This window comes from Kogia breviceps, chromosome 19 (assembly GCF_026419965.1).
Source record: "Kogia breviceps isolate mKogBre1 chromosome 19, mKogBre1 haplotype 1, whole genome shotgun sequence".
In the NCBI taxonomy this organism is placed as follows: Eukaryota; Metazoa; Chordata; class Mammalia; order Artiodactyla; family Physeteridae; genus Kogia; species Kogia breviceps.
The window spans coordinates 36,241,660-36,253,358 of NC_081328.1; the positions used below are offsets into that span (position 1 = coordinate 36,241,660).

At 52.1% G+C, this 11,699-nt stretch overlaps 2 protein-coding genes across 3 annotated transcripts; one reads left to right on the forward strand and one right to left on the reverse strand.

Moving 5' to 3' along the window:
- Positions 1-234: 234 nt before the first annotated feature.
- Positions 235-5,013, reverse strand: LRRC46 (leucine rich repeat containing 46). Its single transcript, XM_067020602.1, has 8 exons — positions 4,629-5,013; positions 4,423-4,528; positions 2,984-3,092; positions 2,095-2,141; positions 1,698-1,807; positions 1,440-1,509; positions 992-1,140; positions 235-736 (listed from the first exon to the last, which is right to left on the reverse strand). The coding sequence occupies exons 1-8, from the start codon at positions 4,636-4,638 to the stop codon at positions 366-368; spliced, it is 972 nt and encodes a 323-aa protein (XP_066876703.1). The 5' UTR covers positions 4,639-5,013; the 3' UTR covers positions 235-365.
- MRPL10 (mitochondrial ribosomal protein L10) lies at positions 4,886-11,505 on the forward strand. 2 transcript variants are annotated; one of them, XM_059047107.2, is made up of 5 exons: positions 4,886-5,152; positions 7,040-7,209; positions 8,687-8,851; positions 9,106-9,250; positions 9,974-11,505. In XM_059047107.2, the coding sequence occupies exons 1-5, from the start codon at positions 4,894-4,896 to the stop codon at positions 10,228-10,230; spliced, it is 996 nt and encodes a 331-aa protein (XP_058903090.1). In that variant the 5' UTR covers positions 4,886-4,893; the 3' UTR covers positions 10,231-11,505. The 2 variants fall into 2 exon arrangements, with proteins under 2 accessions (XP_058903090.1, XP_066876702.1); XM_067020601.1 differs by having other exon boundaries at positions 5,066-5,314.
- The last annotated feature ends 194 nt before the right edge of the window (positions 11,506-11,699 follow it).

The window sequence follows — 11,699 nt, forward strand, 5'->3', positions numbered from 1 at the left end:
GAGGATTAGAACCACAGCTTTTTGGTCCTTGACTTGAACCTCGGAAGGGCACTCCCTAGCGGGGCCGGTGAGATGTGTGCACGGCGAGATGGCCTGAGACGGGGTGCCAGTCCCTTGGGTAGTTCCTGCAAGATCCTATTCTTTAGAATCAGGCTCTGTATTCCTGCCACTGTTTCTGGGTGCTTTGACTGACAGCTTCCCCTGAGATTCCCCCAAGTGACAAGGAAGACACATGCAGGGCCTGGAGGTACTTTATTGGGGACAGGCTCCTGCCACAGGTGAGGGCTCTGAGGCGAGGGGGAGACCCACTCCACTCCTCGTTCCTCCGTGTTCCTGGGGCTTTGCTGGTAGCGATGGGCTGCGCTTCACTTCTTGATTCTTTTGGTCACAGTCTTGGTCGTGCTCGGGGCCCCAGCCGGCGAGGCCTTGGTGGCTGTGGCCGCTCTGGCCCCCTTTCCTGCCTGAACAGTGCTTTGCTGGCTCCTGGAAGCCAGAAGGCATGGTTTCTTGGTGGCAGAGGAGGCTTGTGGCAAGGAGACGGGCTCCGGGGCTGTCTCCTTCCTTTGCCTGGGAGTGACAGAAGGGCTGCTGTCCCCGGCCATGGGCGCCCCTGGCAGCAGTGGGAGGTCAGTGAGGGCGGGCCGCATCTCCATCCTCAGCAGGTGCTCCAGCAGGGCTGTGTGCTGCCTGTGCCCCCGGCGCCTGCTCACCTTCTGCTCCAGCTCCTTGAGGAAGCCTGTGAGGGGCCAGGACAGTGGGTGGTGGGTGGTAGCTGGAGCCCCGGGCTTAGCAGGAACAAACTCTCCCCTACCGTCCCTAATGGGGAGGAGCCTAAGATGGGGTGGGGAGGACGAGTCACCTGCATGCCCAGACTCGTCTGGCCCTGGGACCACCTCCCCAGACACCACCGCTGTCTTAGCTTCTCCCAGATCCCACAGGGCAGGCAGGGGTGTGCTCTGGGGAGGCTGCAAGCCTTGGAAAGCAGAGTCACCTCGCTCGGAGCAGAACGGGCCTCTCAGCTCTGGGAACTCCTCGTCCTCATCGCTTGAGGCTTTATCCTCCTCGTCCGAGGTCCAGCGCTCTGCCACAGGCTGCCTGTCTAGGTCCAGGAGCAGTGGCAGGGCTTCTGTCACCAGCTTCCTGCAGGGCAGAAGGAACAGAGGCTACCACCCAGGAGGGCACGCCTGGGCGTAGAGCCTGGGAGGTTGCACAGACACAAGCCACAGCAACCACACCAGGAGGGGAGGTGTTCTCGAGCTGCAAGATAGGCCTGTGGTCAGGCCAACCAGCTGAGGGCAAGCCCCAAGTGGAGTTATGGGGGGTGGGAAGGCCAAAGGGGGCCAACCTGAGCTGGAGTGAGGGTGGAGAAGGTGCCACGGATGGGGCCCCCAGGTCTGCAGGCCATCACCCCTCTCTTCCCACCTTCACTTCCTCCTCACCTGTAGCCATCCTGGTTGGTGCAGCTGTTTCCAGTCAGGTTGAGGATGAGAAGGCTCTCGGGGAATTCATCTGCACACAGCAAAGAGAGGAATAATGAGGTTCTCACACCCACCTTCCTATCTAAAGCCATTGCCTCTTTGCACAGCCCCCCGGACCGCCGGAGGATGTGCCGATAATGCAAGCACAGGGAGGGGGAGCAGAGAGGAGGGAGGGCACCACCGGGACTTATTCCATGAGCCAGGCAAGGGCGTTCCTACCCAGCTTCAGTATTTCTATCAGGTTCTCAGAAAGGTCCAGAAACTGGAGGTGTGGGAGGTCGCAGAGGTTTTCCACCTGCCTGATTCGGTTTCCTGCCAGAGACAGGAAGCTGTAGGGGAAGGGAGGGGGAGAGACAGCTGAATCACAGAACAGCTGAAGCAGGGGACGGGGGCACCAGGCGTCTGGGGCCCCCTGGCTAGGCAGCCGGATGATGAGTGGGGACACATGGCCTTCTGGGGTGAGGGAAGCAGAGCTAGGCTTGCAGGGTCCTCGGCTGACCAGCAGCTGGGCTTGGGTTGATCTGAGCCAGTTCTTTGGGGGTATTACCAGGTTCCTCCCCTTCATCCTCCCTCTTCTTCCCTCCCCCCACCCTGCCTGAGCCCTAGCACCACGTACCGTAAGGAGGGGACGCAGGCCAGGTTCTCAATTCGCTCAATCTTATTCTGCAGGAAGAAACCGAGTTGGGGAAACCAAGCTGAGGTCAGCTGAATGGGGGGCCTTTTAAAGGGACAAAGCCCCAAGACCATGTCTACTCTTGTGCCTGGAGATCTGGCACTTTGGGAATGATCACCCCACTTCTTGAGCCGGTTGTCACTACCTTGGGATGATTTGCTTTCTCCAGGTGGATGGTTGAGGGCATAAACTTGGGGCTGGGCTAAACTTGATTTAAGTACCCTGATCACCCCACAACCAAAGAGTGACCTGGACATCAGAGAAGGAAACCAAGGGGAAACAGGGAAAGGGAAAAGGCTTTGGTGGTGGATTACACACACGGAGGGGACAGTGTACCTATACTACTTTGGTCTGTCAAGTTTCTGTGGGGAAAGGTTAAGGGATCTGGGTATATTCAACCTGAGGGAGGCTGGAGATCAACCACCCCCCCACCCCCACTACCACCACCACCAAAAAGCCTTCAAGGTTCTGAAGGATGCGGAGGAATCTCGTGGTTCCTTCTTCCTTTTCTTCAAAACAGGAAATGGACTTGAGCTATATAACATGAGAGATTTAAGGCATACACCAAGAAGGACTTCTAGAACAAGAGAAGTGTCTGACAAAAAAACAGTGACTCAAGAGCATGGTCAGCATCTCTTTTGGGTGGATTGGTCTTTCAATTCAAGGTAATTCCTGATTCATCTGGACACAGTTTCTGTGAAGGTCTGCCTGCCTGAACACCAGTAAATGGGCAAGATGACCTGGTTAGCTCCTTTCAGATTAGACAGACATGGCCCACAGGGGATGGAGTCCTCTCCACAGGGAGAAGTAAGGGCAGGAGGCAGGAAGTTACCCCTTGCAGGTAGAGGCTGTGAAGATTCTGGAGGCCCTCTAGGTTCCTGATAGTGGTAATTCCCTCCCGGTCCAGGCGGACAGTCTGCAGATCAGCAAGCGTGTGGAACCTGGGCAAACGGTCAGCAAGGTTGGCTAACAGTGCCACTTCTGTGGTCTCTTAGGAGGAAGATGGAGGGGAGGGTGTTTCAAGGAGGGGGTGGATGATTCAGTGACTGATCAGATGTCAGGGACACCTGCTTGACTCGTGAGGCGGGGTCTAGATCAGGGAATTTGGGTTCACTTGGAGACCTGGGTATCTGTCAGTAGCACTGGGAGGGATAAGAGTAGAGGTGAGTAAGGGTCCTTGGACTGGGAAACTGGGTGATGGCAGCTTATGGTTCCTGCAGAGGCAGGGGAAGACTTCCTCCAGACAGCTTGGGTAGGGGAGGCAGGGGCTGGGACAGAGAGGAGACAATCTCTGCAGGAAGATCCTTCCTCACCTCCCTTCTGAGTGGTCCACGGAGGGAAGATCACTTGTTCCACCCACCCATCCATTAATCCCAAAACATTTACTAAGTGCCCATCAGAGACAAATGAGAGAGTCCCTGCCCATCACTACTAGGGAAGCTGGCCAAACATCTATGACAAGTGGATGGCAGAGGCATGTGCAAGAGACTAAGGGAGTCCATGGATTATACACTGAATTCAGACTGGGGTGTTCAGGGAATGCTTCCTGGAGGAGGTGACATATGAGTAGGAGTTAGCCAGGTAGGTGAGGGGGGATGAGGAGAAGGCATTTCAAGCAGAAGGTATAGTATGTGCGAATCCAGACTTTCTTGAACTTTAATGTGCCCATGAATCCCTTAGGGGTTCTTGTTAGAGTTCAGATTCTGATTCAGTAGGTGGGCCTGAGATTCTTCATTTCTAACAAGCTCCTAGGTGATGCAGATGCTGCCCATTCGTCCCAGCACCACTCTGAGTAGTAAGGTGCTAAGATTTGAGAACACGGGGTCTTAGAGAAATCACACATTTATGGAGAGTGGCAAGAAATAAGGCTGAAAAGGCAGCAGAGATCAACTCAGGCTAAGGTGTTTGGATTTTATTCTGGAGGTACCAGGGAGTCAAGGAAGGTTCTATCAGATTTGTCATTTAAAAGGATCACTTTGGCAACAGTATAGGGTGCCTGGACTCGGGGTAGAGAGACTAATTAGGAGTTTGTTGAGAGTTGATGACTTATTTAAGACCCTTACTTAAAGCAATTGAGTGGGCATGGTGAAAAAGAAATAGAATGATTTTTAAGGAGGGAGAGTAAGTTGGACATTGCCACTGACTGAATGTGTGGAGTTAAGTAAAGAGAGGGACAAAGAAAGATAAGTTGACAAATCAGTAGAGCTCAAGGGACAGGTCATCCTGTGTGTTTCAATCTTCCAGCACCCCTTTCATCTCCCATGCACTCACATCTTCTCTGACAGGTCCTCATCCTCAGGGAAGGCCAAGTTCCGCTTAGTGATAAGGGCTTCAGTAATGCACACACCGCCTTCCTCTGGACTCTGGGCAGTCTTAGCTGTGAAAAGAAGAGTCCAATTGTTACATTTCCTTATTCTTGGAGGCCTGACTCTACTGTTAGTCAATTGTTCTACCCAACATCCCACCTCCCCACTCACCTCCAGGCATGATCTAAAAGCTGCTGGCTTGGGGAGGGATTGGAACGAAGAGGAGCAGAGCAGCTTGGAAAGCCCCTGGGAATGGAGGAACCCAGGATGGTATGAGGAGAGAGAAGCTCAGAGAATTGGGGGTCAAAGGAAAGGGGTTGATTCAGAGCAAATTGTTGGGGTGGCATAGAAGACGAAAGTAAATCGAAGTGGAGGGTCTGGAGTTTGATGGGTGTATAGGGGCTTTACTGGCCGCCTACAGGGGCCTTGTAGGTAGATGGTGGCGCGTGCGGATGGAAAGAACGGTTGGAGTCTAGCGTCGTTGCTAGGAGACTGGACGCCAGATAGGTCATCCGGGAGGGGCTCGGCGCATTCGCGTTGCTGCTCCAGCCGGCGGCTCCGCCCTCCTCTTCCGGCCCCGGGACTACCCACAATCCTTAGCCCCTTCCGTCTCGCTAGGCTCCCGGCCGTTCTTCCGGTGGCGATGGCTGCGGCCGTGGCTGGGATGCTGCGAGGGGGTCTCCTGCCCCAGGCGGGTAAGGAGCGGCCCACGTCTTCTCGGCGCGTTCCGGCCGATGCTCTCTACTCGTCTCCCTCCTCTACTACTAATCCCCTCCCGAAATCTCTGATCCCAGACACCTCCTGATGACCCCTGACCTCAGCTAGATCGCCGGCCTCCTTCCCCCATCTAATTTCCTGTGAGTCCAGACTCTAGTAATAACGACAACACAGCAAAAACGTCCGCGACAACCACAGTATTTATTCTCGACGCCCCAGCCCCCCTGCCTTGTTTGGGGTTTCTCTAGCCCACCACCCAGCTCTTCCTGCCTCCAGAGATTCCTTAAGGTCTCAGCCTAAATGTCATGACAGGCCTTCCCTCGCCACCCTCCGCAAAGGTTTCCCCTGTTAAATCTGTATCTCTCACCCTGTTTATTGACCCCTTCGCCTTATCACAATCTGTAATTTAGCGTTTGTTTATTTGTTGTTTTCTCTATTAGACTTAAAACTCCATAATGGCAAAACCCATGTTCATTCAGCATAGCCAGCATGTGGCATGATGCCTGACATTAATAGGCATGCTATAGATATTTGTTTAATGAATGATATTGAGTACGTAATATAGGTCAGGCACAGTGATAAGTACTTTACATGTATTATTTCATTTAAACCTTAAAGCGTCCTTTGAAGAAGGCATTATCTTCCCCTCTTTACAGATGAAGAAACTCAAGTTTAGACCAGTTGAGTGACTGACTGGTCAAGGTCACAGCTAGTAAGTGGCAGAAGAGAGATTAAAATCTGGTTCCATGTGTGTCAATTATATCTCAATAAAACTGCAAAAACTTTTGAAAAATCTTGTTCCATCTGATCTAACTTAACAGTTAGGTTTTGTGGCCACTGGCAAGAAAACCTCTTACTTAAGCAAATCTCCATGCTCTCTGACTGTTAGAGCCACCTTCTGGCTGCACCTTTCTCTGAGATCCCATTCCGGCCTTGGGAAGGGCTGAAAGTGGGAAGCTCTAGCTTGGGTCCTTTTGTTGAGCATGAAGCGGTTACCTTGGCTTAGGGCTTTCGGGTGGCTCCCTTGTCTTCTGAGGGGTGATCTCCAGCAATGCCTGTAAACAAGAAGCGTAGAGAGGAGGGAGACTTGTTTGGGGGAGCTGTGAGGAGAATATAACTTCTCCCTCTTGCTTCAAATCTTGGGGGAAGGAGCAATGCTTAGAGCAGTGGTTCTCAAACTTTAGCCAGCATCAGCATCACCTGGAGGGCTTGTTAACACTGTCTTCTGGGCTCCGCTCCAGAGCTACTGACTCAGTAGATCTAGGATGGGGCCCGAGAACTTGATTTTCTAACAAGTTCCTGGGTGATGGTGATGTTGGGTTGGGGAGGGGTGGTGGTGGTGCACACTTTGAGAACCACTGGCTTACAGCAGGGGTTGGCAAACTATGGCAGGGCTGGTCACCATCTTTCCTACATAGTTGTACTGGAACACAGCTACATTTGTTTGTTTACGTATTGTCTATGGCTACTTCCATCATACAGTGGCAGAGTTGAGTAGTAGCGGTAGGCCGTATGGCTCTCAAAATTAAAATTTTTGTTTGATCATTTAAGAAAACATTTGCCCAGCTCTCTCCTCCTTTTTAAAATGTATTCAAAATACTTTCTCCTTTGTTCTTTTTTCCTTATCTCTGTGCATAAAGAGCTGGAGAAATGGGCACCTCCAAGGATCAAGCATCTGAGCTAAGGTCACCAATTAAAGAGAAGAGAAGGTTTGGGGATTCAAGCTTTCTAGCAGAGTTCCTTGTCCCACTCAGTGCTGAGGCTAGCTCTGTGAACTCTGGTTGTCTGTGCCTAGGGGGTGGGTTTTGTCCATCTGGTGCAGACTAAGAGGCTGCTTCTCACCATATGGCCGTTTCTTCTCCCAGGCCAGCTGCCCACCTGCCAGCTTGTCCGCTATGGCTCCAAGGCTGTTACCCGTCACCGTCGTGTGATGCACTTTGAACGGCAGAAGCTGACGGCTGTGACTAAGTATATCCCCCCCAAACCTGCTGTCAACCCCAGATGCCTGCCGCCCCCTCCCAGGCCCCCCCAGGAGGTAAGAAGCAGCCGGGCATGTCACCTGGTGGTGGGATGGTGGATTAAAGTGATCTTGTCTCTGTGGCCATAATGAAGTAGCACTCCAGGACAATGGTCATCCACATCATTACTTCCCTACTTTGACCCTGTAGTCCAGATACTTTCAAATGAAATCTGCACTTGATTCTGCGTCGGCCTTTTGGGCTCTGTGGTTTGGACAGGGCTCCTGGATTTCCTTCATTCTTGTCTCCAAAAATGTGTGTGTGAAAGCTATCCACACAGGCGGAGGTAGGAGAGAGCATCGCTCCCGTCTTGAAGCTTCTATGTTTTCTTAGAGGAACAATACGAGGTTTTTTGTCCTTGGAAAAGGACAGAAAGACCAGTGGAAAATTGATAACTTCATGGTGGTACTCAGCTCCACAAGTTCTCAACTTTGAGAAACACTGTCTTGAGAAAATGAAGTCTTGTTCTGTGAAAATACCTCAATTTTGAATTAATATTGCAAAAGAGTAATCTTATATTTATAATTGGTAAAATAATTCAGTATGAGTACAGTATCAGGGATAATTAAATGATTTTGACAGTATTATTATCAAAATAATGTTTGCTGGGTCAGACTGCTGTCCAGTTCAAGGGAACTGAGCGTTCTCAGGTTTTAAAAACACTGCTCTAGGGAATTTCCTGGCAGTCCAGTGGTTAAGACTCTGCGCTTTCACTGCCGAAGGCTCGGGTTCAATCCCTGGTTGGGAAACTAAGATCCCACAAGCCACACAATGCAGCCAAAAAGAATAATAACAAAAACTTTAAAATATATATTTATTTACTTATTTAGGCTGCACCTTGTCTTTGCTGCGGCACATGGGATCTTCCTTGCAGCCTGTGGGCTTCTTTAGTTGCAGCATGTGGACCTCTTAGTTGCAGCATGCATGCAGGATCTGGTTCCCTGACCAGGGATCAAACCCAGGCCCCCTGCATTGGGAGCACAGAGTCTTACCCACTGGATCACCAGGGAAGTCCCAATAATAATTTTTTTTTTTTTTTTTTTGTGGTACGCAGGCCTCTCACTGTTGTGGCCTCTCCTGTTGCGGAGCACAGGCTCCGGACGCGCAGGCTCAGCACAGGCTCAGCAGCCATGGCTCACGGGCCTAGCCGTTCCGTGGTACGTGGGATCTTCCCAGACTGGGGCATGAACCCGTGTCCCCTGCATCGGCAGGCGGACTCTCAACCACTGCGCCACCAGGGAAGCCCCCAATAATAAAATTTTAAAAAATTTAAAAAATAAAAACTGCTGTAAAGCCTGGGGTTATCAAATGGAAATGAAAGGATGGAGTGGGAGATAGAACATGTCTCTGAGAGTCAGGGGCCCAACTCTCCTGCCTGTACCCTGATCTTCGTTAGGGCATCACTGGAAGCTCCAGCGCCTGTGCCTGAGGGAGTAAGGGGTGTAAGGAGACGGGGCATTTTACATCCCCTTGGTCCTCCCTTTCTGACTGCAGGAGACAGGCCTCGTCCAGCTCCTCCGTCGGGAGATAGCAGCAGTTTTCCGAGACAACCGAATGATAGCTGTCTGCCAGAATGTGGCTCTGAGCGCGGAAGACAAGCTTCTCATGCGGCACCGGCTACGGAAGCACAAGATCCTGATGAAGGTCTTCCCCAACCAGGTAGAGAACGGCCCCCTGGCGTGGGTTGCTGTGTTCTCCTCCCCCACCCCCATCTTAGACCCCAGCATCTCTCCCAAGATATGGCACTCCCGACTCCTCCCTGACACGGCAGCCCTCTAGTCTGGGGCCTAAGCTGTGATTAGGGTTTGAGGAGACCCTCGGCTTGAGCCCTCAGCCTGGTGTGGCCTGTGACCAAGGTGGGTGACTCTTTCTCCTACTCGACCCCAGTAAGCCCTTCTTCCTTGCTGTTCCAGATCCTAAAGTCCTTCCTGGAAGATTCCAAGTACCCAAATTTGCTGCCCCTTTTTGTGGGGCACAACCTGCTGCTGGTCAGTGAAGAGCCCAAGGTCAAGGAGATGGTGCGAATCTTGAAGAGTGTGCCTTTCCTGCCGCTGTTGGGTGAGCAAGCTCCCCTGCCAGTTGCGGGTGAGGGTGAAGGGGAGTGGGTGCTAGAGCAGCCTGGTGCCGTCTTCAAGGCTTGTGTGGGTAAAACTGTGGACATGCTTGGAGGGGACACCCTCTCACGATGGAGCCTGCGTCAGTAGCACCATTTGATGAGGGCTGCTTGTGTGTGTCACTCCGCGGAGGGGAAGTTCAGACACCTTGAGTCTAGTAAGGAGGTAGTGGGTATTGAAACCCACAAAGACAAAAATACTTAAAACAAATAGCCCAAGTGAGGGGTGCTGAGGGACAGTGAGCGATGTTTCCTAGGCTCCCCTGATGCCGAGAATCCCTGGAGGTGCTTCTTTCAGAGAATACTGATTTCACAGGTCTGTGCTGGGGGGCAGGAATCCGTGTTTATAATACAGACTCTCCGCCCCCCGCCGCCCCCGCCCCAAACACACACTCCATGGTTCTTCAATGAAGTTTAGGAAACAGTGACTTAGTGGGGGTTGGACCAGGTAGATGTATTATGTACGGGTTTTCTAGGGAAGAATTAGGAAGGAAGGGAGAGGATTGATCTGAAACAGTGGGAGTGGGGCGGGGCACAAATGGGAACCAGATTTGGGGGAAGGCTGGGAGGTAGAAAAGGGCAATGGAGAGCAAATTCCTAGGGTTGGACCATTGTTTTTGGAGAAGAAAAGCATTTGTGGGAGCCTCGCTGATCCTGTGTTCTTCCAGGTGGCTGCATCGATGACACCATCCTCAGCAGGCAGGGCTTCATCAACTACTCCAAGCTCCCCAGCCTGGCCCTGGTGCAGGGGGAGCTGGTAGGAGGACTTACCCTCCTCACTGCCCAGACCCACTCCCTGCTTCAGCACCAGCCCCTCCGGCTGACTGCCCTGCTGGATCAGTACGTCAGACAGCAACACGAGGAGGACCCTGTCGTGCCAGCCAGTGGGCAGCCGGATCCTCCTGACCCTGTTCTGGACTCGTAGCCAGCCTCTTGTACCCAGCCTGCCCATAAATACACTCTGCCCCGTTGGCTGTCGGAGATATGAGGAACTTGGGGTGGGGAGTGGCGTTTGTTACCTGGCTTTCACTGACAAAGATCTCTTCCAGTACATGGCAGCCCAGAGATGCAGAGGGATCCCATTTCAGAATGGAGGCGGCTCGTAATCACTGTCTTTGTCCCTAGTTTTCCCAACTTGTGACCTGATAGCAGCGGTCTCATTCTGCTCTCCAGGTCCAAGGCGGATAAGCCTTTGGTTTCTGTGTTCACTACCCTTGCTGCACCTGCCTCCCAGCCTATCCCCTCACGGCTCCAATGTGCCAGAATAGCTCAACTGAGTAATTGTGTCGAGAGTGGCATCTGTTGAGAGCCTACTATGCCAGGCTCCCTTTACATGTGCTAGATCCTGTATTTTTCACATGTTATCCCCATTTGACAGAGAGGAAGACTTAAGGGGAGGAGAAGTTAAATAGCCCACCCAAAGTCATGCTGTTGGTAGGAGGCAGTGCAGGGACTGAACCAGGCTCTTCCTGCTCTGAAGATGCTGCCCTGGTTTTCTACACTAGAGCTTTTTCATTAGGGTCCCAAGTGTGCTTGGGGGATAATTCTGCGCCCTCAGGGTGTGCCATGTTGTGGAAAAGTTGGGAGCACTGCTTTATGATAAAGTGAAATGCATTTTACTTACTGTGTTTTGCTGTTGACAAGCTTATCCTCCCTGTAGACTTATTCCCAAGGTCATCTCTGACTCACTTCTCTTCCTAGAAAATCCTTCCTCTTCCCATGTCCAAGCCTGTTACCTCCCTGTACCTGTTCCCACAAATGGCATTGCTTAAATGCTTGTCCTTTTGAAGGCAGCTGCCCACTCTGTCCAGTATCTGACACATCTCAGGTGGTTCAAAACAAAAGAGCTGGGACTTCCCTGGTGGCGCAGTGGTTAAGAATCCGCCTGCCAATACAGGGGATACAGGTTTGAGCCCTGGTCCGGGGAGGTCCCACATGCTGTGGAGCAACTAAGCCCGTGTGCCACAACTACTGAGTGTACACTCTAGAGCCCGTGCCACAACTACTGAGCCCACGTGCTGCAACTACTGAAGCCCGTGCACCTAGAGCCCGTGCTCCGCAACAAAAGAAGCCACCGCGATGAGAAGGCTGTGCACCACAACGAAGAGTAGCCCCTGCTCGCTGCAACTAGAGAAAGCCCGCGTGCAGCAACGAAGACCCAACACAGCCAAAAATAAAATAAATTTATTTTAAAATAAAAGCTGAGGGAAAGCCAGGATTCTGTTTTAATAAGGGGGTCTGGGGGCCCTTGAGTAGGAGGCGTCATCCAAGTCTCAGGGAACTGGAGGTTTTTAATGGAGAGGGGGTGTATGACTAGAAGCCTGCCCTTGTCCTTGATTGGAGCGCATTCCGGGTGGACACGGGTGATGCGGGGAGTTGGTTGTTGATCATTGC

Bases quoted from the DNA above. Each gene is read 5' to 3' on its own strand.
- LRRC46 (XM_067020602.1), bottom strand. The intron at 2,142-2,983 runs GTAACTTCCTGC...TTCTTCCTGCAG, and splicing joins ACAGCCTCTACCTGCAAGGG to AATAAGATTGAGCGAATTGA. The intron at 1,510-1,697 runs GTAGGAACGCCC...TGCTGTGTGCAG, and splicing joins GATAGAAATACTGAAGCTGG to ATGAATTCCCCGAGAGCCTT.
- MRPL10 (XM_059047107.2), top strand. From the start codon at position 4,894: ATGGTGGCGCGTGCGGATGGAAAGAACGGTTGGAGTCTAGCGTCGTTG. The intron at 5,153-7,039 runs GTAAGGAGCGGC...TTCTTCTCCCAG, and splicing joins GGGTCTCCTGCCCCAGGCGG to GCCAGCTGCCCACCTGCCAG. The intron at 8,852-9,105 runs GTAGAGAACGGC...TTGCTGTTCCAG, and splicing joins TGAAGGTCTTCCCCAACCAG to ATCCTAAAGTCCTTCCTGGA.